This window comes from Calypte anna, chromosome 3 (assembly GCF_003957555.1).
Source record: "Calypte anna isolate BGI_N300 chromosome 3, bCalAnn1_v1.p, whole genome shotgun sequence".
Lineage (NCBI taxonomy): Eukaryota > Metazoa > Chordata > Aves > Apodiformes > Trochilidae > Calypte > Calypte anna.
The window spans coordinates 89,282,972-89,309,241 of NC_044246.1; the positions used below are offsets into that span (position 1 = coordinate 89,282,972).

The following is a 26,270-nucleotide window of genomic DNA, read 5'->3' on the forward strand; positions in this document are numbered from 1 at the left end:
GCCACTGGGTAGGAAGGTTTCATCAGCTCTATTGTACCCTAAAGGCACACAAGAAAATTAAGAGGAAGTATTTTTGATAAGAGTATTAAAACACTAAATGAATTCAGAAAATGAGAAGTTTCCCAGTCTCAAATCACCAGGGGCATCATAACCCAGAAAAAGATACTTATTTACCTGTCTGTCTATACATACTTTCTTTTCAAATCTGACATCACAGAAATTGTGAATGTAACTTAACTGTAACAGTGTAGGACACTAACACTACTTCATTAGATATTAGACTTTGACTGTTAAGATCTAAACTAGAGACTTCAGTGATGGAAATCTCTTTTTTGTTTAACAGTCTTGAGGGGAGACAGTTGTGAGAGAAGCTACAGAAAGAATGGGAGACAAGTTAAATTCAAAATTTTAAGACCTGAAATCCTAAATATATTGAAATTAATTCTGAATTGTTATTCCTTAAATATTTCTTACTGCTGGAGGATGTCCTCAGGAGCCCCTGAGGCTGCCGAGAAAGTCAGGGTAAAGGATGAGTTTGCCTTGGTTGATGACACAGCAGTAGACATAGCTTATTTGATTTCAGGAAGGCATTTGACACCATCTCCCACAGCATCCTTGGAGCTAAAGTGAAGAAGTGTGGCCTGGATGACTGGGTAGTGAGGTGGTATATATTGCTGCCCGGGGAGGTTGTAGAGTCTCCTCCCCTGGAGATACTCAAAGCCCACCTGGATGTGTCCTTGTGCTACCTGCTGTAGGTGACCCTGCTCTGGCAGGGGGGTTGGACCGGATGCTCAATAGATCATGTTACATACAGCATGTGCCTATGCAGTCATTTAAAGTTGGAGTCAAGCTTGTATTGTGTGTGCTTGGAGACAGTGGGACATGACTCTGGTTTTGCCCCGAAGCAGAAAACCTGTATTGATGCCGTGCTAGTCATGAGCTTTGTTGAATGCATGCTTTCCCGTGAGCTCACTGTTGTTAAAATTGAATACAGTCAGTGCAGCGGGCTCTGACACTGAGCTGCAGGTGTACTCAATGCCGGTGACTGACAGCGCTCCCAGCCCCTAGCAGGAGATGGAACATCCTGGGATCATATCAAAGGTTCCTCACACAGTGTTTTTGCTCCTTAGTGGAGGTTTAAGTGGCAGCGGTGGTGGTTGCTGTGGTGGGAGTGTAGAGCACGGAAGGAGGTTGGTAGTGCCGGGGCGGCCCTCAGGGGCCATTACAGCCGCTCCAGCTGCCTGAGGGCCGCCCCGGGCTCTCCTTGCCTCAGCCACCGCAGCCCCTGTCACTGAGAGGAGCAGGGTGCCAATTCTCGCTTCTGATTGGCTCAGGTTCCCGCGGCGCCTGGCGATTGGCTGCCGCCCGTGGGCACTCCCCGCCTTTTTCTCCGCACCCCGCTGGGTGCCGCTTGCGGCGCTTGGGGCGGGGGCCGTGCCTGGGTCCCACCCGCCCTGTGCCCTGTGGAAGCACAGAGTTAAAGCCCAAACCCAAGAACTGAATTTTGATTATCGCCCTGGCAGTAGCTGTGTTGAGTTTGAGCCTGCTGGGCCATTGCTGAAGGTGCAGGTTTCCTAACTACCTTAATGTGCGTGACTGAGTGCCCTTCATTGCTATGAGCACTTGAATAGGAGCACTGCTTTTCTCCTGTAAAATGAAGGTAATGCTTATTTAAGAGGATTATTAGACAATTAGCTATTGGTTAATGGCACTGAAATGGTGAAGTCTCATGTATGTATTAATTGTTGTATTTAATTGGATTTTTTTTAAGCTAGGATCTGCATATAATTGATATTAGCATCATTTAGAGTCTTTTAACATGAGTAGTAATAAACTAGGAAATTTTGTAATTATCCCTCATTTAGTTGAAGCTGCATCATAACCCTGAGGCAAGAACAACAGTATTTTTTTCATTATTACTTTAACACTGGATTTTTAATAGAACTAGAGGCACAAGAGAAATTTCCTCAGATGTGCTTTAAAGCCATGAGATGTACAGAAGCATTAACAGGCAAAACAGACTGTAAACATGCCTGAGAGGCATCTAAGGACAGCTCTTTTATTTCTGTTTCAATGCTTAAACATTGAAGTTTTTGGGTTTTAGTTTATGAAAAATAAAAATCTACAAGTGCCTTATAACCACTTTATAGGACCAGATTCTTAAGTGCCATCCAGCTTTTTAAATCACTTTTCCCAGTTGCTCTGCCCTTTCTTTTTGCTGGCACTCACTCATGCTGCAGGCTAAGTTTATCCCATGGTGATGCAAATGCTGCTGCATTTTCACTTCTGGGCAATTCTGACTAATTCTGAGTGCCAATCTTCACATGATCATAAAACCTAAACAAAACAGAAGTCTTCAACCCCTGTGGACCACTGTTCTCTTTGCAGTGGTTGTGACATTTCTTCCTCCCAGGGCACAGGAGACTCTCCAGCTTTTTCATAGACAACAGAGGCTTTGCTAAATTTGTTCATTTTCATGCCCAAAGGAACAGTAGTTGCAGTGTAATCATCTTATATTTGTTCTGAAAGATAATAATTTATTATTTACTTATTGAGGCCAGCCATACTTCATATACTTCAAAACATAGTCTTTTCAAGGTAAAGATAATTTGGTGGACCTAAACCTTGTTTCAGCTCATCTTGGAGTCTGCCTTATTGGAGTATCAGTGCATGATTTTCTTAGGACAAGGTGCATGCTTTAGAGGTACCACAGGGTTGGAATGTAACATAAGCAATTCTAGGAGACCCAGATACCCACAAAATGAAAAACAATCTGTCATTTTCTCTACAATAACATCTGTTACTAACTCTATCTCCAATTCTGGGTATCTTGAGCTATTTGCTTAAGCAGCTCTGCCTGTCACTGGATTTGATAACAGTATATTTAGCTGCTACCTCAGCCATGTATCATCTATTACAGGGCTTTTTCAGCATTTTGTCAGCAAATGACAGCCTTTCTAGGGGATTTAAGTAAAACTGTCCGTTAAGTGGATGTAATATGCTGAGTTTATATTTTCATTTGGCTTTATCAAACCTCATGGTTCCACATTTCAAACTTCCAGCTACTTTGTAACTCATTACTAGTGGCAACACCTCCATGAAAAAACTGCATAGCAGACATTGATAATTGAATTTTCTGCCATATTTCATAAAGTTTCTGTGAATTTGCAACATATATATATGCGAAAGTTAGCTCTGTGTCACTTCATAAATGAACCTAGCCCCTCACCAGCATTTTGAAATTACTTTCAGATAAGGAGAACACAGACTGTAATATTGCATGTTTTCAGAGAATTTTCAATCAATCTAGACAGGTACATTTTAGAGAATGTCTTGGGAATACATGGCTGACGAATAAAATGCAGATCTACTACCAATAAAGGGATCTCTAGTGGAATATTTGAATGTAGCAGGTTATATCACTTGCTGCTTCTGACAAACTTGCAGCTTGTTGGTTTAGGACTTAGTCTCATTGAATGAACACTGGCACAGGTAATTATTTTGCTTGGGTGCTTCTGGAAATGTGAAAGTCATCTTGCTTAATGTCCTCTTACAAAATGCATTCTTGTTTCCTGTTTTGATGACACAAAACTTGGTACAGGTTTGCTTTGGTTACTGTATAGATAATTTCTTTTTGTTTCATTTAAAAAACCTACTGCATTAAGTCATCATCAGTAGAAATGTATGTACAATCTCTGCCTCTTATCTCCCAGTAAATGATGAAATTTGAAATACGCTGTAGCTGTATTTTGTGATGTACCTTTTGTTCCCAGTACTTAGTCATGAACATTTTTCAGAGCAGCAGCCCCAACTGCTATTATTAAACGGAAAAGTCTCTGGATGTTTTGAATGCTCTGAATCTCTCTTGAACAAGGAAAACACTTTCATATACAGGGCATTTTAAAACCCACTTCTGTCACAGGACACTTAAGTGTTTGTCATCACCTGCATATATTTTACAAATAAATTGACATATAATTTTCATCATTTATGTATTTTGCTTATGACATTCTAGTGAACCATTTATAAACTGATAGGAGTAACCATGTGTGAAATATCCATTTAATGAGTCCTTTTAATAAGAATGACTGAAGCAGTTGCTATCTTTGACTTTTGCATATTATTTTGTACTTTTTTCACTTGTTTTCTGTGTTCTCTATCATCAGTTCTGCCGGTATTGTAATTTTTATTTATCTGGGGGGATATGATGATTATCACTTCAGAGAAGTAGAATTCCTCTTGAAAGAGGCTCTACCACTTGCATTCTTAGGTTTCATTTCAAGGGATCTTTCCATAATTTAAAGAGTGTAATGATAGAATAATATCCAGTCTTCTCCAGGAGCAAGTGCAGGTCTTACTCTGTTGATTGGAGTAAAGGTTTTTAAGTGGTTGATTTCGCTGGCATGGTGAACCTTAGTACAACTGTCTTGTAAGTTGACCTAAACATATTGGTCAAAAAAATGCAGAAAAATCAAATAGAAAATCTATTAGGAATGTTTTAGCAGGATCTTAAATGCATTTTCACTAGCCTTTAGAAGTATCTGCCTGCAGGCTCTAACACCTACTTATTTGGCACCATCAAATATACTCATGTGACAGAAATGCAGACTCACTGTTAATTATAAAATTAATGATACATAGTGAATTTCTTTAAAAATTAAGAGAAAGAAAACTGTGAAGAGATTGAAGAAACAGAACATTCCGTGAGAGTTATTTATCTTTTGTAGTGGCAGGCTGGGGTTTTTTTTAGGGTTGAAGAGTCTCATGCAACAAAAGTGTGATATCCCTACTTCTTTTATCCAGATAATTGGAGCTCTTAAAACAGGTACACCATCAGTACTGGCATCCTCACTGAATTACTGACAGTAACGTTTAGAGCATTTATCTCTAGGACATAACAGACCTGCCTCCGAGCTAACTAATGGGTTTAAAATTATTCATAGTACAACTTGTTACAGTGTGGTGCTGCCATTAAATCAAAAAGCAGATGACACTGCAGTCTTTTTATATAGATTACTGAAAGCTCATAATCTCACAGCTATCTCCTCGCCTCTGTTGAAAGGCCCCAGAGCAACATTGTACACAATTAGATGGTGTGCAGAAGCAGCTTGATACTGTGCAGTTCTTGGTACTGTGACTATGTGGTGGTATTAAGGTCTCTACCTCCCTACAGCATCAATGTTGATGTTGTCCAGGCTGCTTCCCAGCTGCCTCACAGGTAGCACGCAAATATCCACTGTCTGTGCATCCCTTAACAGTTCTCACTCAAGGGATTAATACTGGACTTTAAAGGTCCGTTCCAACACTAGCCATTCTGTAATTCTAAATGTGGATGATGGGCAGTTTATCCGAGGTGTAAAGGTCAATTGATAGCGAGATTTAGTCTGTGAGTATTTATTTTCTTGTTTTCCTTTGAATCCTTACAGCTAAATTGTAGCATTCTAGTAAAATGTTTTGGACACGAGTCAGACTTCACCTGATCAGAATTTCAGTTTAGTTCTTTGAACCAAGTGCTGAACAACTGAAACTGTGTTGTAAGAAAATGTGAAATAATGCCCCACTGATACCATGGTACAATACCTAGCCTTCCTGTATTTGTAGCAGAGCTAAAGAAATACAAATCTGCTGTTAGAAACTTTATAATAACACCTTTCAGTGGTCATTTTACATTGATATTCAATGTCATAACTATAGAGGCTGCTGCTCCATATCAGCTGTTCTGTAACTGACAAAAAATTTCTCACACAAGATGACATTGCTAAAAAAATCTCTATGAAGCAAAATCCTGAACAAAAGGTGCAATTTGCTTGCTCCTGTTGTTTATGCAACAGTAGTTCTGTTTTAATTATCAAACATAGCCACCACAAACCTCTACTCATACTTGAGAGTTGGGGGTTTTTTTTGTCATACTTTAGAAGTATTCATTCAATCAAGAAAAATTCTGAGCAGGATCATGGTAAAAAAACATACAAAAATATAATTCTTGAAAAACCAAGTTTTACCATGATAGTCAATGTATTATACTAATACAAAACATACTGTAATGCAGCATGCATGACTTAAATTAGAACAGGAAAGAAAGAAGAAAGAAGCATTTTCCTATTGTGTGTTGGGGGTTTATCATTACTATTTTGGGCTAATTGCCATTAGGGGTGTTCTGGTCCTTTAGGTAGCTGAGTTTTCTACACACCTGCCCCAAAGCAGTACTCACTTCATGATTTGCATTTCATGAGTTGACAAAGTTTTAAAACTGTGAAATGTTCTTTTTTCTAAAAAAGCCTGTAATGCTTATTTAGGCTTTGGAAGCACTAAGTTGAGCACATAAAGCAAAAGGCCTATTTTTATAGATTTTTCAGTCTTGGCAAAGCATGAGTCTACTGTTTAATTTTTCACCTAATTTAGGATATTACAGTAATCCATGGTGACAAAAATTGCTTTTGTAATGCTCTCATTTGTAAAGTGATTTAAGCTAACATGTTTTACTGTGTACTGAAAGGATTCACAATTCACGTGATTAAAAGATCTTATCAGAGGGCACAATAATGAGCAGCTGAAGAACAGTAACACTGTAAAGCTACTGCTTCTAATTCATAAATGAACATGGGTATAGTCTCAGAATTTCTAATATTTCCAAAACCACAGCTCATTTAGAGAAAAATTTTCCTGCTTTCACTTTCAAATTAGGAAGCTCTTCTTGCTTTCTGTCATATGTTCTATGATGTTTTTTTCAGATAATTTATTTAAACTTCAATTCTTTCATTAGATCATTTATGAGGAAAAAAATCCAATTTAATGAGGGATGAATTAGATTTACTTCTGCAGATAGAGAGACTAGTGGTGGACGTGTCTGTATAAACTTCAAGATTTTGAACAGAAATTTCTCCCATGATGTCAGAATGTGTACTGTATGGAGAAGTAATTAAGGACTCAGGGTTTCTTGAGCTCTTCCTTTAAATTTATGCTGTGAGAAAGTAGTTTCTTAATAGAAGATACTGTCTTTTACTCTTTTTGACATTAGGAATGGTTGTTGTCTATATTTCTCTTACATCTATACGCTCGTTAGTGACCAAGAATTATTTTATTTGTAATCAGAAATAGTTGTTTTTTCTTATTATTGTTGGCAAATGTGCTAAACTCTATGATAGGTTCTTAGTTTTCAAATTCTAAAGATACACAAGAAGTTCTGGAACTGCTAAAAAGCAGTTCTGGAACTAATTTCTTGGGGTGTAATGCAGAACTGCTAGCAGAATGTGCAAGGAACTGTTGCCTGGAATTCATATTTTCCCCTGACTTTTAAAACCTCTTTTTAAAGCACTGTGTTCTGGGGGAAAAAAACCTTTCACCTGGCTGAAATCACTGGGGATTCTTCTGCTTGCACTCTGCATGGTATAATTAAGCAGTGGGACATTTTTGTCGGATCTTGTGGATACTGAAAGTTACATGGGTTCAAAATGCAGCATTTATAAGTCCATGATATAAATATTCATTAAAGGATATTAAGTATAAGGACAAAATATTTGTCTCATGAGGTTCATGAGCTGCAAATTGTGGGAGGCTGGAAAAGCATTTTTCAGAAGCATCACTACGTACTTGCCATGTTCTTTTCCTCTTCCATGGCATCCCCTTGTAGCCTCTGTCTTAAAGAAAATACTGGGCTGTGGTTGGACTACCTGTTCTTATGACACCAGGATTTTACTTGTATAGCTTTAGCTCATATGCAGGTTTTCATCTATGCTTGGCTGTTTCTAGCAGCAGAAATCTCTGGGATCATTATAAGAGCCTCTTTTTTTATCTGCCCCAGATGCTAGTTCTAGTTGGAGGGGTCAGCTGCTGAGAATAAGACTCACCACCTTGACGTATCTGGTCCCAGTTATGAAGTTAGGACTATCTCAGACCCCTTGCCTTCATATTTATCTGTTGCAAAATCTCCATTCTAACCTTTTGCTTAGAACTTTAATCCATGACCTGTACCGGCTGCAGCCCTGGTAACTTCCCAGATCCCTAAGAAAACAGAAGGATTGCTAGTCTAATTGAAGAGAACAAATTATTAATTTATGTTGTTATTCCATCAGGATTTTGATTTCTGTCTCTTTGATACACAAACATAGGCAAGGAAGAATCAATGTTTATCATGTTTTAGCTGCAGATACCTCCTTACACAAATGTTTGAATCTAATTAAAGACCAGGCAGTACAATTTGACAGCAGCACTTTCAGTTCAGTTGACACAGTTTGTTCCATGACAGAGCTGTATGCTATAGTAAAACATATTCGGTTTTTGAGAAAGAATAAAGAGGAAAGTCACACTGTTTTTCATATAAATGAAAAATTCCTATAGATTAAGAAGCAAATATGTCATCTTGTAAGATTTAGGTGGTTGGGGAAGGCATAATTTTCACTCTATGTTCATGTTATTTTCTCTCCTTTTCCTCTTCCACAATGGTTATTTTTTTAAACAAGTCTAACAAAGCCAATATGGTAACTGGGCAAGACCACTACCATGTGTTCTTACTAATGCCAACATGATTTGCAAATTCATTGCATGTTTGGGTATAACTTTGAAAAGATTTTACTATTATAATAATGTCTTTATTTTGAGCTATTTGTTCTTTAAAATCAATGTGAATCTTTTTTTCAAAACAGTTGCTGCTCAGGAACAAAGGAACACAGTCTACATTAGTAGTTTTTAAACATCTATTTTTTATTATGTACTGAATATAAAGTAAACAAGTTTTTATTCTGTTGATCCAAGATACAAAAAGATATTAAGTATATTTTTATGGTTATTTATATGGCTTATGGCAGCTGCCCAGGCTTTGTGGTAATTGTCACTATCACACTTAGCTTTACTGTCTCTTTATTTTGTCTTTATACTACTGTGCCTGACATCAACAAGCAATGTAGAAAAACAAAGCAAATAGCACATTTCAATTTTTATAACCATGGATTAAATAAATGTGAATTTAAATCATTCTAAACAAGACTGCTTGAAGTCTGAGTCTGTTAGATAAAAAAGGTAAAAAGTACTTTTGAAGATGACTGATGTCAATTATATTGTTTCTTACCATTGAAGTTATAAGCTGAAAATGGTATGCTATGTTTTTTTTTTTTTCCTCCATTTATTTTTTTTAATTCTTGGAATTTATTTCACTTGAGAAAAGTATGTAGGAGCCTTTTTTCCAAATGAGAGGTTTGAGTTGTTTGTTTGGGGTTTTTTTTATGTAAAAATCTAGGAGTAACAACTGACAGTCCAAAACTCATTAAAGTGATTTAGTAGATGAATTAGATTAAATCTGTCTTGGATCATTTACCTGCAGTTCATTCACTGTGGTACTTTTTAGACGGATTTTTACCAAATGAAAGTAGTAAAAACTCAGAAAAGCAATTACATTTTCCCATTTGAAATTCATCAGCACTGAGGCTGCTAGAAAAAAAATTCTGAGGTGTGAGTCAGGGTGAAATATGGTGCAAAGAGGAAAAATCAGCCAGCACTAAAACACAGACTGTAGCTGTTAATATTAGATACCATAAGCTAAAAGGGCAGGTGTTCCTAATCCTGGGACATGTTCTTTTGATTTTATCTCCCTTTCAGTGTGTCTTGAGATTGTGTTTCTCTCAATAGTTTCTATTCTTTCAATAGAATAATCAGTACTGCTGCTGTCCTACACTGCATCTCAACTATGCTGGATGATGGTTCAATTCAGCCCTTTTTTTCCACGTCATACTCATTTTGCATCTATGATCTGAAAAAGAAGTTATTTCATAAATGATTTTTTATAGCCGAGCAAATATTAGTAAGGCAGATTGGGAACATGTATTTTAAAGTAGAAGTAAATGCAATTGCAGTATTGGTTTATGCATTGCTTTCCTATTTTCTTTATCATGTACTAGGGAACGATAGTATCATATATGGTGTTAGTGGCAGAGCTGTGACATTGCTGTAAGGGCATTTTACAATTGCAGTTGCTCATCAGACTGGGAAAAATGTCTAGAAAAAATAATACTACAGTGGTTCAAGTGAATCTCGAAATTTAGCTCAGCCCCTGCCAATGACTTTAAATAAAATTTCCCATCCTAAAGTACCATATCATGTTCAAAAGGGGTAACTGTGTTTTGTTACATAAAAGCAGATCTTGGGAGAGGCTCCACCCTGCAGTTCTGCCCATAGTCTCTGGAGACAGAGTGGGGCCTTTCAGAGTTTGGTAGCTGGAAAGAATAGTTGGTATACCCACACAGCTGTCAAGGGAGGAGTGATACCTCTTTTTTTCAAATATCTTTAGCAATTGTTCTGAATTCTGTCATTTCAGATGTTTCAGATCTTTTTTAGAAATCCTTGCAGTTGTCAGTCAAGGAGGATCTTACTATGTTTAGTTTGAAGGCTCCATGTTTAATCTTAGAATTCTAAGTGGGTTTGTTCTTCACTGATATTATTTCCAGTATCCAGGGCTGAGCAAGGAGCTTTGCCTGATTTTCAAAGCTATTAATAGTTAGTTTATAAAAATTACAGCAAACTGCACTGCAATGCTTTATAGATGGCCTTGAAGTATTTTTCTAGACCAGTACTATGGTTCAAACTCAGAAGTCAGGTCAGCATCACACTGCCACTCATTTACTCTCTCCCAGTGGGATGGAGAAGAGAACTGGAAAGGCAAAATTGAGAAACACTGTTTTCATCACCTTTATCCCAACCAAAAGCAATATAGTCAGTCCATTGAACTTTACTGTGGAACATCAGAGATTTAAAGCTGACAGAATAACATTTAAGTAGTGCTGAACTTCATGAAGTAGCTCTTGAAATTCTAATTCATATGACAAAACACTGGCACATTGAAAAATTAATGCTATTCTAAATTATTGGTTTATTTTATCTATATATAAACAAATTTAATTTCTTTATATTTTTTATTATCCTCCAGAATGCTAATCCAAATGGTACAAAATATGTTTTATTTAATATGTATCAACTGTAAATCAGTGATACATGGAACATAGGAGAAAATAGGAATCCCTAAAGTGGGATCATTTTGCTATCAGTATACCAAATGGAAGTTTGTTTTACTACATGCCAGTAGTTCTATTGCAAAGGTAGTCCAAAGTATTTGAGTTTCAAACCTGCTCTGAAAAGTGCTACCATCAGTTAGTTTGGGATTAACAAATACTGCCCAGTTCTGTTGGATGTATGTGCTTTGTGAAAACCTATAAGGCCAAAAATAGAAATACACCAGATGAAAAGCTGGAAGTGCCTTTATCTCTCAAATGGTGGGGGCAGCAGACTTTTTATCTCAAATAGTTTTGGATCTCTGAAATCACATAATCCAGATTTTTATCTTGCCTCATGCATTCCTGTCTGCCTTAGTACAGCTTTGATTTTAGCAGCTGCTCATTGAAAGACTGCTAAGCTAAATCTGAAATCAATATCATAAATGAGGTAATGTAACTTGGAGTTAATGAGAATTTATGTTCTAAAATCATGAAGGATGGAGGGAAGGGAGGATAATCAGAAATGCTTTTAAGAGGAAAGTGTTATTTATTTAATTTTTTCTTATTCTGATACTGAATTAAGTTGAAGCTATCAGTACTTTCACAAAATGAAATGAAAAGGTTCTGTTTGCCTCTCAGGTGTGCTCCCCTCTCCAGTCTAAGACATTGCTTGTATTGTGTGTAACACTGAAGAAATATTCCAAAGGAATGGTGAATATAGGTGAATTTATTTCAATTTTAGAGAAATAAATATCTAACACTATAATGGGGCTTGTTTATCAAGTTGTCTACAGTTGTATTAAAAAGAGGAAAACCAGCCTTACTGTCATAGCAACATCAGCAGCTTCATTTTGAAGTGACCTTTCAGAGTTTGGTGGGAGAAAACTGCTGATATACAAACACTGAGCCTCTAATTGAGATGCAGTAAATTTCATAAAGTTATTATTTGCGGCTTACCAGGAAAGATGTATGAATTGGTAGAGATGCAGATGTCAAGTACAATATAAAGTTGCTTGTCCTGAGACTTTGTGTTCTTGTGTGCCATCATATTTTGTTTGTACAAAGCATTGATCCATGTCAGAAAGGGAGAGGAAAGAGTCCAGGCTCTGTACTTTTCAATAGCTTCAAGCAGACAATTGCTCTACTCACCTGTAACCAGACATTGATTCTCCAAGTCCTTGAACTGCTGTTGATTCTTGATACAGTATCCAGGTACACATCTGTTCTTCTGAACTGCAGCTCCATAGGGTAAGTTTGTACAACATGATTTGTACTTTTAGTACAGCCACTTGCCTGTGATCTAAGCAGTTCACGCAAGTATAACAAATTATTTTTTTCTTTTTTTTTTTTTTTTTCCCTTAATTTTCCTACTCAGGCTTGGGAGAGAGATTCCATCTGCCTTTTATACCCACAAGTAAATAATATTTCTCTTCTGGGCTGTTTTTGTTCACCCCATGTCTTCATTGCTTTTCTTTCTCTCAATCACATCTACAAAGTGCTTCTGGACTCAAAAGTCCTCACAGTGATTATAATGTCATTCTTCTGATGTTATTTCCTACATTTTAATAGTCTTTGAAGGTGTCCCATAGGATAAAAATGCATTAGGTTGATAAAACCTCCTTGAGGACATCCTTGAGAAGTTGCTATTCAGAATTAATTCCTAGTGAAATAATAACTTAGAATTGCTAAAACATTTCAGTATAAATATGGAAAGTAAGTGAATATACTTTATATGAATTAATGTAGTTTCTTTCTGTCTCTAACACTGGGATGTACCACATGGGTTTATGCCTATATTTCATATCTAAACTGGCTGGAAATTTCCATTTTAAGACAAGTGTGAAGAAAAGGTAAAATATTTCAGATATTGTTTCCTGGTTGTTGGAAACAGCATATAAAAAATGTGTAGTGTCACAAAGTACTGAAGAATGCAGAATAATAAAAATGATTACAAGCAAAATAAACATAGTGCATTTCATCAATAGCTTTTAAACTTTGCTTGGGCAATGGGCAGATGCTTGGGCAGCTGTGAAAAAAAAATCATGAGCTTGATTTTTTTTTTTTTTTAATTTAATTTGAAACATTGAAAAACCCCAGTGATATTGACTTCAACCTCGTATTCTGAGATGACTGCAATTATAAACTCATCATTACATTTCTAAACTCGAGCCTGATGATTCTTCAGCCTTGCAGAAATTAGTAAGCCTCCAGACCCATACTCCATAATCTGGAACCCCCTGAGGAGTGTCCTGAAGTGTCCTCCCCCAGAGCTGGAGATTAGAGTATCTGAAGTTTTATAAGTATACTAAGTACTTACTTTTCCTAAGTAAGGAAGTGGACATCAGTGAGAGAGCTATTTTGAAAATCTTTTGAGAGAATGCAACCCACCCTTTAAAAGTAGATAATTAATTGAAAACAGAATACCATGAGATTAATTCCCTAAATCAACAATTACAAAAATTAAATTATTAAAAATTACTTTAATTCTTTTTTTTTAATTTTTTTTAGGTTTTTCTCTTCCTGTTGCTTAGACTTCTATCCCTCAAAACACAATAATAACAAAAATATGGAACACAAGGTATTTAAACAAAAACAACATAATACAGGAGACCTGGATGTGGTTTCTAAAGCCATATTTCTTTTATTCATTCATTCATTCTTATTTTTTCTAAGGCCTTCTTTCTTTTTTCTGTACATCTTTTTGAAACAGTACTTAAAAGCTGTTCAGTGTGTTGAGTCTTGTAGCACTGGAAAGACTGACATGAACTTCAGATGAGTTCAGAACTTCAATTTGATTGACTAGCACTACTAAATCTTGTGATGAAAATAAAAGTTGTTTCTTTGGAATTAATGGGAGTGGGAATCAGCCTGATTTGGAAAAGGTTTAATTGAACACTTCTCTGTTAAATATATAATTTTTATTTCGCTATTTGTTGAAGCTCTAGGACAGCTTCAGATCTCTTGCTGTGCTTTGTACAGTCTCCAAGGAGATCTACCTGAGTGTGTGGGTAGTTGGAATAGGTCATCATAGTGTGAGAACAGAGTGGAGTGCAGTGGTTTACAAAGTGTGTGTTTACTTCCACATTGGCCTCACGCTTTTGTCTCTAGCACAGACCAGCTTCCAGTAGCACAAGTGCTGTTAACTTCTGAACTGAGGAAAAAAAACTTACTGAAACAATAGTATTCTAAGGGCTTGCCTTGCTTCACTGAGAAACTCTCTAACATTGAGATTTTGCCTGCTTTTATTGCCACATGACCTTCATACATTTTTGTTTGTGCTCTTTACATCAGAGAGCTCAAAACATTTTTTCAATAGTTCTTGTGTTTGATGCACAATCAAGCCAAGGGTGCTTGAGATCTGTTGCTGCTTACATACCTTGCTTTTAAAATTCTGTTTTGTGTTGTGGTGAGGTACAAGGATTACTTTAGTCCATGACAAATGTTGCTGTACTTGTTTTGTTGCCAGAAAGAAAAGATTATTTTCCTTCTGGGATCCTCTGTAGAAATGCTCATGTATACAGGAAAGTGTTGCTTAAAAGTTGGCAAACAATGACATAATTTGTTTGCTTTCCAGCATTTTTGTCATTTCCCTTACTGTATTTTCCAAATTGTATTCTGGTAGTGTAGTTTGGCCACCTGGACTTGAATTATTGTCAAGCAGAAGTTTTGCTTATCTTGAAACACATGTGTTTGAATTCTGCAGGAAAGCAAGGGAGAAAAGGAAATTTTTATCTACATGTACTTTTCTGTTGGGTAAAATTATCTCTGTCCTTCCACTGACCACCTTGCTATTCATTTAACTATCTATGTTTACAAACAAATGCTGTAAATCAAATTGACAGCCTCTTTGACTAGACCTACTTAAAACAAAATAAAGGGGCCTACAGTTGTACTAAAATCTATTTCTATACAGTTAAGGGGAGATTATGTTAGGTTCTGTGTAATGCTTCACTGAAATCAACAAGCACATCTTATTTTGCAGTAACTAAAAAACTACCAGAAATAGTTTTGAAATGAGAGCTTTCAGTCATGGCAGGTGCCCAAGTAAGCCACAATCTGAACTTGAAATATTGTTTTCCTTTGCTTTTAGAGAGAAGACCCCAAAACATGAAAAGAATCTGTCTAAAGTCATCCTCTACACTACATAAAATGCATTAGAACTGATTATGGAATTAGAACTAATTATGGAGCTGGGGCTGTTCAGCCTGAAAAAGAGGAGGCCCCGAGGAGACCTCATCACTCTCTACAACTACCTGAAAGGAGGGTGTAGCCGAGTGGGGGTTGGCCTCTTTTCCCAGGCAACTATCAGCAAGACAAGAGGGCACGGTCTTAAGTTGTGCCAGGGGAGGTTAAGGTTGGACATTAGAAAGAATTTCTTTACTGAGAGGGTGGTCAGGCATTGGAATGGGCTGCCCCGGGAAGTAGTGGATTCTCCATCCCTGGAGATATTTAAAAAGAGACTGGATGTGGCACTCAGTGCCATGGTCTGGTAACTGCAGCAGTAGTGGTTCAAGGGTTGGACTTGATGATCTCTGAGGTCCCTTCCAACCCAGTCGATTCTATGATTCTATGATCTCTTCCTGCAGATGAAGGTCACATCTGCACAGCAAAGAAGTTAAAATTAAAAACATTTGAAAACTGTTCTGTTCAAGAAGGTTGGCTTCCTAGTTTTAATAAAACTCTAATGGACCTTTTTATTGCCTTTGGGACTAAATTTAAGCTGATCTTTTTGGGCAGGCAGAATGGAGGCTGTGAAGAGATGGGGCTGAGAATGTCTGGTTTTATAGCCATTCTGCAGGCTTCTTCCATCTCCAAGTAGTGCTAGCGTAGCTGTTTCACAGGGAAGTAGCCTTTTGCCTGTTTCTCCATTCTCAGAAGGGATTTACATTGACATAAAATGCAGCAGCCTTGGCAAGGCACTAGGCAGGTTTCATCTCTACTGCTGAGTCACTTCTGCTTTAACCAAATCTATGCTACAGCCTTCTCGCAGCAGGCAATGTACAGGTGCATTTTAACAGTTACTCTGTTTCACCTACACCTGCAGCAGGGGTTTGCTACATCACTGTAACATCAAATCAGTGGGGAAAAAAGCATGCAGATGAGCTGAAAGCATTAATGCTTAATATCCATCTCATCTTGCACATCTACCTGTTATATTTTCAAGGGGAGTATGATGGTAATACAGTTAAAGCCAACATAGCCAAGATAAAGCAAATAAAATGACTCATTTCTATCTAAGCTAATGCCAGACTGTATTACTTTTGCATCTTAACTGAATACAACTGAGAAAAACTTGCCTGTAGTTCCTTTTTTTCCTTTTTGAAAATGGGGGTTATGTTCCAACTTTTCCAGTCAGTGGAATCTTTGCCAGACTGCTGTGAATTTTCAAATATGATGGAAAGTGGCTTAGCAACTTCATTGGAGTTTCCTCAGGAGGCATGGATGGATCTTGTTAGGTGCCATGGATTTGTGCACTTTTAGGTTCTTTAGATGTTTCAAACCTATTCAAATCCATCTTGTGGGATCTTCCTTTTTCCATTCCCTTCCAGCTTTTGCCTTCCACAACTTCAGTGGTATGGTCAGGGCACTTGTCAGAAAAGTAAGTTTAAAAAGTTGAGTACCTCAGCCTTCTCCATACCCCATATGACCAGGTCTTCTGTTTTCTTCTGGAGAGAGCCCTCTTCTTCCCTAGTCTGCCTTTTGTCCATTAATTTGGACCTTGCAAAAGAAAAAAAGAAAAACAACAAAAAGAGAAATCAACATACCAAACTGAATAAAATTTAACCACTTGCCTGGAGAAACACTGAATGTATTGACCACAGGTTACAAAGTATCTGAATAAAGAGAGGCATTAAAAAACAGGATGTGAATGTATTCCTGTAAATATGATTTAAAGATCTTGCAAAGTCCTAGGAAACAGACTGAAATTAATTTTAATGTCATCTAAAAAGGTTAAATCAGTAATCTAAAGGGTAAGATCAGTATTTTCTACATTAAAAGCATTGGTAAAAAGATGTCAGCACATCATTGGTTATTAGCCAGTGGACACTCTGCCAAATTACCATCCCCATTTTATGCAGTTTTTTTTTTAAGATTAGGAGAGCATTCATAAGTAGCTATAATGAACAGCAGGGAGATAAAGAAACTTCATGTTTCATAGAAGCATGGTAGTAGTGCCTCTTATACACTGTTTTATCTTTTTTCTTTCCACTGTTAAGCAGGAGGAGTGTTATGTTTACAGTGAAGGTGCTGATAGCCAGAAAATGAGAAATTTCAGAAGCTAGCCTTGCAACCTAAACCTATGAAAACAAGTTCAGATTAAAATTCAGATTAGATTTACACAGTCTTCCAAATGATATATTTATATGTCTAAATAAAAACAGGAAAGTATAATAAAAATCTGCTAGGGCTTTAGTAGTAAAAATTTGGTGCATGCACAATGTATCAATACAGAAACTGCTTAAAACTACAGCTTGCATTGTACATATAATATTGATCATCTATTATCTGATGCCAACTATATGACAGATTAGTCTGCAGTGTTATCCAGATGGAAGATTCCTCAATATGACACATGATGAAAGTCTGAATATTTGTCCAAATTAAACTTTTATAGTAGCAAATTACTCAGCAACTATTTCTCTCATCTTTTGGGACAGGAATGTTTATGTGTTCTAGCACCATTGCAGACAATAAAATTAAATTTAATTGGCAGAAATAAAATTGCATTGACTGAAAATGCATTGATATGTCGTAATGGAAGAGTATGACCTTAGAATTTTGATAAACATAAGAATTTCAAATATGCAAATAAAATATGTGCACATTTAACTGAGACTCGCTGTAAAAACAGCAGAAAATGAAGCTATTGGGTCACATTCATTTGTTTAACCAAACAGTTCTCATTACAGTGAGTAATATATGATCTCTAGTACATCAACATTTCATGAAAAGTCTGTTTCCAAACATATTTTGACAGCTGCCTTTTCTCCCCTCTGAAAAACAGTACTTTATTTCCTTCACTTCTTGTACCAGTTCATTAGGCTTGGATCAAAAATGGGAATGCTAATGTTCAAGTAGACCTTCTGCGATACTTTACAGAATAAACATATTAATGAGGACTTGAAAAGTTTTACAAGCCCTTGCTTCATTAAAATTTCCCATAATATGTGTCACAGTGACCTGAAAAGCAACCAGCTTTGCAACATCAAATATAGTAGTGCATTATTACAGTTGATATTCAAAGTCTGCCTAAGATTTTTTTCTGTAGTTGGGAGAGACTGAAAAATATAAATGAAAATATAAAGGATCTTTACTTCCCTCTTAGATAGGACTTTTTTTTCTTTTTTTTTTTTTTTTCTTTTCTTTTTTTTTTTCTTTTTTTTTTTTTTTTTTTTTAATAGATGAAGCTCTGGTGGTTTTGTAGGAAGATCATATTTCCTGTAAAATATGTTGTGCTTGAAGAAAATACTACATAGTAACTTCCCAATTTCCTCTATGTCAGATTCAGGAAAAGAGCCAAGCACTTAAACATCATTGTGAATTCAGGTGGGAGAATACATCTGATTAGGTACTAGTATCAACTGAGAACAGTCTTTTGAATTCAAAATCCAGTGCCCTTAGGAACAAAGTCATAAATTTTTGAGATGAATCTCATCAAACTGGAAGATAAATGACTGCGTAGGTTTCAAAACTATTAAATAGGTGGTAAGATGATAACTTTATTCCTGGATTTGGACTGACAATAACTACAGTGTTTGGGGGTTTTTCAACATCCAACTTCTGGACTGGTTTTTGTACTTCTCTTGAGGTACGACTGTCATACTTTCACAAATTCTTGAACTGAATGTGAATTAATGATTTTCTTTTCTCCTTTCCCATGTCAGTCTATTCCACTTACTTATACATTTGGCCTTACTTTACATGTCTATGTTATATCCATATAAAACAGCAGAATTTAATACCTATACAGCATCTCCCAGCTTGACAACTTCATTGCTATTAACTGAATAAGCTTAATCTTATTCAGTGAGACAGTTCATTTTCTTTTCTTTAACAGATACACAGGATTTGGCTGAAAATAGTGAATTGTCATCTGCTGTAAACTCATGAAGTGAAAACTTTGCTGATATACAACGACGGAGAGTCTGAGCAAAAAATAAATAAACAAAGTTATTCTTTCCTTCTAAAATGTGAGGTCAGAAGAGGGAAAGCGAGCACTACAAAACAGGAATATAAAAATCACCAAATTGCTTTACCACCATTTCTTTCTGTCAGACATGAATCTACCTCTTCAACTTCACAGTATTTAAGTAACGCTAAAATTATCAACATTCCAATTTTTTCCTGAAATAAAACTAATAGCTTATTTACATTGGGTTGATCTACTTAACTACAGTGCAGCTGCTATAAGAGGAGAGTAACTTGATCTCTATCCACTACGTAATAACAATTGCTATATATTTGAGACAACTATGGACTCATTAATTTCCTTTGTATTACATGATGTACAGATCTCTCATCTTCTGGAATGAAATCTTAGCAGTGCTATTGAAACCAGAACAAGTCACAAAACAATTACTTGCCTGGTCAGGCCAGTAGGTCATCTAGCTCAATATCCTGTCTATGAACAAAACTAGGCACAAATACTTTGATAGTATAAAAAACAGGGCTACTGTGATTTTTTCTGTAGTACATTACTTAAGCTTCCAGTGTTCAGTGAGATTAGAATTCCTATGGTGTGGTTCTTTTATATTGCTGGTCTGATGGACTGGCTTTCCTGTACTTTTCTTAATTTTCTGTGGTTTTTAAAAAACACTTTTCACACAAATAATGTCTTGTGGCAATGAATTACTCCATGCAAATATTAATTTTATGAACATTTATTAATAATTTCCTTTTGTTTTTCATATCTGTGACCTGAAAGTATCAAGTGCCCTTTGGTTTTGTGTTAGAAGACACAGAGTGGTAATTTCTTATTACATTTTCCTCTGCATATTTTATCCATGTTTAATAGGGCTGATCTGTTACTCACTCTGGAAGCCATGCCATCCCTTTGATCATCCCTGCTTCTGTTCTGTTCTTCATTGTACCTTTTCAGAGGCATAATACTAGACTCTGTGAAAAATTCAGAAGAGACATTTAGTAGCATAATCTGTTGTGGGTTTTGTTTTGTTTTATTTTCATCTAATACTGCTCCATTTGCATGGCAGTTTCCCTCAAAGAAAATGAAATTATGTACTGCTCTTAAGGGTTGCTATAGCTTGACCCACTGCCTCTCAGGGCTTCCTTTGAGTCTTCATGATTAAATGCACTGTCTTTCTGCCATTCAAAACCCCTAGCACTCTGCAAGTAAGAGATTAATTCAGTGATCTGAATTTAGATCTCCCAGTTGACAACTGAGAGCATTATCAACAAGGCACCAAGCTGGCCTGAAAAAGAAAAACTTGTCCAGAAGGACTCTTTTTCTCATAAGGTAGTAGGTGAGTTACAGCAAGCAGGATACTTTTGTGCTTAGAAACAAATAAGACAAGTGGAACCATCCAGGGTGATATTTATTTTGTTTCACATTTTATTGTCTGGAAACAGCTGAACTCACCAAATCAATTATTTTGTATATTTCTATTGTTAGAGTCATTGAGGAAATACTTATTGTATATCTGTGCTATTGTAGGTGTGTGTGATGCTTTATGAAATACCCATCTGATTTTGTAAACACAAGATACAATCCCTGGGAATTTTCTTATTTCACTTCCATTTTCTTCCCACTGTGAACATGAGATAAAAGGATTCATTACCCTCAGGTAGTTAAACTTGATTCTCTGGGATATTTTGTGTACATGAGATGGATAGAGCAAGTCAGATATTCATAAGTCCCTTGATACTGCTGCTAAACAGATTTTGCCTGCTGGGAACACTTGCATTCTTGGTAATATGGAAAAGGTTTTCTACACTGGTCTACCAAGTTTTTTTATCATCTGTGCTTCTACTATATTCCTTGAGTGTTAAAAAAGAGCAAGTACAGAATCTCTCCAAATGTTTTAGTTCTGTCATAGTATGTTTACCATTGTAACTAAAAAATGCAAATAGCAAATTCAGAATTTAGGCTGCAACTAATTATTCTGACTTCCTGTTCCATTCATGTCTCTAACATTTCAACTCAGAACTACTATATTAACTTGATTTTACCTTAAGAAAATCTGTTAACAGGCTACTTGGTTTTGATGTGCAGACATCAAGAGGGAGAATTTGTTCATTTAACTTCAGATATTGGCAGTCTATATGTCTACACCTGAATTAGTGACACACAACCTCCCTCCCCTGAGAGCTTCTGTAGAAAGTGAAGAGTAATAGGTTTTAGGTTATGATTCATCTGACCTTTTTAGATGTTTATGATAAAGTGAGGAGAATCATATATGGGGTTATCCATTTCTCTTAATTATTGAAGAGGACCAAAGCCTTCCAATTGTCCATTCTGTAGATTGTAGACCGCTTGATCAGATATTTGGTTGTATCTGTATGAATGCAGTACTTATCTTTCCAGGATTTTGTGGTGGGCTTTTTTTTTTTTTTTATGCTCATTCTTACTATTAAAAGTGTTATGTATTTCTTAATTGAATTTTAGTGATTATGGTGCAGTTGATGAGTCTCGTTGTCTTCAGGGTTTAAAAGTCTAGTTTCAATAGAATCCCATAAAATTTAATAGAATTTAGTATGAGGCCAAACATGTCACAAAAAGCAAACAATGCAAATGAGACATTAGAGATAGGAGTGGAAATGCACTGATTTCATTCTACTATCAGTGGAGAACTATGTTTGTCCCTTTACTTCTGTTTATTCTCTACTAAGACAAAGTCAAATAGGTTCATAATAGAAACCTGTTAATGTTTTCTAAACATTGTGATCAGTAATACCCCACAAAACCTGTTTGCTTTGTAGAAAGTTTGAGCCTTCATTTAATCCGTTGAAATATAATTTTTAGCCATATGTGTTGTTCAGGCAATTCATAACCAAACTCTGTTATAAATTTTTGCAGCTATTGTATTTTGAATTAATTAGAGACTCCTTTTTTTCTCTTGAAGTGTTAGGTTTGTTTTTTTTTTATTTACTCTAGTATGATTTAGACCTGTAAAACTGTTACATTTCAGATAGTTGATTGTGACTTGTACTTTTTTTGTTTGTTTATCATTGCATTATGTTGCTATCCTGATAATTGATATATTTAAGTATCTAAAGATTAAGGTTGTATGCAGAAAGGGATCTGAGTTTGGCCAATTTAGCTTTAAGACACCTATATATCCTCAATAATTCCATTTGAGTACTGAAATTATTTAAGTAATTTTGCTATTGAAACAGGGAATTACTCTGAATCTAGAAGAACTGTATGGCTTTCAGAAGTTTTATCTCATTGGTTTTGTCACTATCCTCTATTGGTATAGTGCCACATTTGTCAATGTTTAGTTGTAGTAACAGCCAATATCTCAAAAAGTAGCATTCTGCTCAAAGATCTTAAATCTAAGTCAAAGAATTGAAATGGAATTCCTTTGTAGAAATTCTTCATACTACAGACCTGCTGTGCTGGTGACCCTATTAAGTTCCCTGTCCTTGTGGGGAGCAAAGCTGGTAAGTCCCTAGTGCCCTTCAGTTTTTCCCTAGTACAGTGGTTTCCAAACTATTTTGATCATGTGCCCTGTCAGTAAAAAAAATTAAAATCGAGGACACTACAAGTGTAGGTATATGTTACATATATGTTACATATATGTTCTACTGTAGTTGTAATATTTTTCTTCCTGCACCTCAGTAAATTGTCTTTCATACCCCCTGGGGTGCATGCTGTCCACTTTAGAGACCACTATCCCAGTGGAACAATCCCTTGGGATCATGGACAGAGCTGACATGTCAGATTGTAGCCCCAGGAAGGAGTAAAGTAACAATTTTTTCTGTCAGCCTGTCCTTTGAAATAAATGAAGTAAAAAATTGTATTACAAGCAACCATTTTAAAATACAAGATCTGTAACTGTTAACAGAAAGCAGCCTCAGATGCTCTCATGTTGTGGTAGAGTCTTCCATGCAGGCAGTAGCTGCGCTTCCATGCAGTGTTGGTGGTATTTGTGGTATCAACTTATTGTAGCTGAGCACGTCATCTTTATCTCTTATTCATGGAACCATGTCTCAGTGCCACATCAGACTTTTAATTCCTGCTAATTCAGATTCTTGTAGAACAAGGGAAGTGGAAAAATAGATTCCAGCAAACAACTTCGCCTCTACTCTTCTACCTTTGTATTTCATCACAAACATAGATTTTAGGCTCTCAACTACCTCACAACATCATTCAACAAGGCCAAGTGCACTTTGGCCACAACAACCCCATGGGGAGCTCCAGGCTGGGCACAGAGTGGCTGAGAGCAGCCAGGCAGAAAGGGACCTGGGAGTCTGGATTGACAGGAAGCTGAACATGAGCCAGCAGTGTGCCCAGGTGGCCAAGAAGGCCAATGGCATCCTGGCCTGTATCAGGAACAGTGTGGCCAGCAGGTCCAGGGAAGGGATTCTGCCCCTGTACTCAGTGCTGGTGTGGCCACAGCTTGAGTCCTGTGTCCAGTTCTGGGCCCCTCAGTTTAGGAAGGAGATTGAGGTCCTGGAGCAGGTCCAGAGAAGAGCAAGGAGGCTGTGAAGGGATCCAGCACAAGTCCTGTGAGGAAGGGCTGAGGGAGCTGGGGGTGTTCAGCCTGGAGAAGAGGAGGCTCAGAGGAGACCTCATCACTCTCTACAGCTCCCTGAAAGGAGGGTGTAGCCAGGGGGGTAATGGAGTTCTGAGCTGCGCTGGGTGTGGCACTACAGGCGTAGTCACCTACAGTTGAAGGAGCGTTTTTCTGAGTAGTTTTGGCTCCATAAATGCAGAGACTTCTGGATGCAGGGTACTGAACTCTGTGGAAAGTTGCAGGTCTTTATGGAAGATCTACTCTTTGAAAGAAAGTTTACCAGTTAAAGGACTGATGAGGTTGTCCTTTTAAGATTACCTGGACATCCTATGCTTCCTTTCCCTTCTTCCTCCCCTTCCCCATCAGCTAGCTGAAAGAAACATCAGAAAATATTATTTTTAATGTAGAAACTGAATTGTGGACAGTTAATATCAAAGATGAGTACTTTTAAAACTGCTTAATGAAAGAATATTTATAATCTTTATCTGCAAGATCTACCACTCTGTTGTGAGTACTGTACTAAATCCTGGTTCCTGAAGGCACTACATTTAAAGATTAAGAATAAATGTTGTCTACACAGTCTTTCTGTAAAAGATCACAGAATCACCAAATCATTGAGTTTGGAAGGGACCACTTGAGATCATCTAATCCAGCCTAGACCCTCAAGTAGAGCAGGGTCATCTGGAGCAGGTTTCTCACAACCGTGTCTCGTCAGGTTTTGAAAATCGCCAAGGATTAAGACTTGAAAGACCTCTCTGGGTAACCGGTGCCTGTGTTTGACTGCCCTCACAGTGAAAAAGTTTCATCACCCTCACAGTTTTCATCTGTTGAGGTGAAATTTCCTGATTTTTGGTTTGTGCCTATTGCCTGTTAGAAGCACCACAGCTGAGAAGTTTGACTTCCTCTTCATCCTGTCCAATCAGGTATTTGTAGACACTGTTAAGATCCTTTCAAGCCCACTCTTCTCCAGCCTGAGGAGTCCTGGTTTTCCTCTCTTTTCTCATATGAAGGGACTCCAGTCCCTTAAGAATATTTGTGGCCCTGCACTGGACTAGCTGGATCTGCAAGTACTGTTTCCCTTGCAAGTATGATTTTAATCAGACCAGTGGCATTCTTATATTTTTGGTCTGCTTCTAATTTGCCTTTGACCTTTGCTTCAATCTCTTAAGGACTTTTTTCAACCCATAATTTTTTCACTTGCTCCAACAATCCTTTCTAGACCCACCATTTAGAAACATAACTACATCTTACTTTCCATCCTTCCTTTCTTTTGCTGTCAGGTTGTGGTGGTATCTTTTTAATCGATGCTCTTCAACAAATGTTTGTTTAACTAGAGCTTTAATTTTATTCTTTCTTAAATCCAATAAAAATGACAGAGAATAATATACATGACCAATTTCACAAGCAAAAGATTAATAAAGCGAATAAACATTTTGAAAAAAAATAATCCATGCACTAGTCATGCCTATGTGTACTTATCAGTCACAAATCCACTGTATACTTTTAGTTTATTAAATTTAAAAATTCCTTACAAAATATTACCTGAACTCAGAGTGCTTTCCTTGTTCCTCATTCCTTATTCATATCACTGGTGATGAATTTGGACAGTCTTCAAGGAGTATTTCTTAACTAGGATGCTTAAGGCATCACAAAGACATTCTACCTAATCTTAATTAGTTTTAATTTTTCTTGCTTGAATGATATTATTATCACAGCTACAGGGGAAAGAACACCATAGTGACAAAGGTGCTTAATGCAATAAATGTTGCAAATGTTAAACCTTCTGAGTTCAAAATTTTCTCTTATGATTATTTATTTTCAAGACAGGAGTAGTGTAGTGGAAAAATGTATATATTGCCCAGTAGCATCTTCATCATAATTTCAAACTGAGAACATTTGCTTACCCTCAAAATGGAGAAAACCTGCATTTCATATCTACAACTATAAACCAAAAGTACTTACAGGGATGTTACAGGATGAAAGTTCTGCATGGACATGTGTAAAGATGAAAGTTTGTCTCTGTCTTTTGAGCTATATTGCATCGCCTAGCTGTACTCCCTCCTGTAATGGTCTTTTCACTTCTGGTATGCAGATGCTAGATGCTAGAACATTTTAATTTTTTGCATATTTAACTTGAATGTTTGAAATTAAATAAATTTTAATGCATGCTCTGTGAATATTATAGTTGATTACCCTATTCACAGGTATTCAGAAAAAGGGATATTTTAAAATGTGTTTTCCTGATTATACCAAGTTTATTTTGTAAAAAATTAATAAAATTAGCCTTTTTTTATTCATTTCAGACATAGCCCTGTTTTTTCCATCCTTCACTGGAAATTCTTATTTGGAACTACCTTCTCTGACATCTGTATCCGAGACCAGGTCTGCATCTGGGCAGGAAACAAGCAATCTGACAACTCTGTACTTGACAGTGAAAACAACTGCTCTAAATGGCACAATTCTTTACAGTGAGTACCAATGATACTTGAAGCTAAGTATCAGTTTTAGCTCCTTCAGGTCCTTATTAACTTTAGTGTACATCAGCTGGCATTTCGTATTCAGCAGCAAAATGAGTCATTAAAATGCAGTAGAA

At 36.7% G+C, this 26,270-nt stretch overlaps 1 protein-coding gene across 1 annotated transcript in view; it reads left to right on the forward strand.

The window, feature by feature from the left end:
* The window catches only part of EYS (eyes shut homolog), a 709,634-nt gene that overhangs the window by 542,247 nt on the left and 141,117 nt on the right, over nt 1-26,270 (forward strand). The window contains exon 36 of the mRNA XM_030447573.1: nt 25,981-26,145. Coding sequence (XP_030303433.1) covers nt 25,981-26,145 — 165 coding nt within the window. The remainder of the gene's footprint in view (nt 1-25,980; nt 26,146-26,270) is intronic.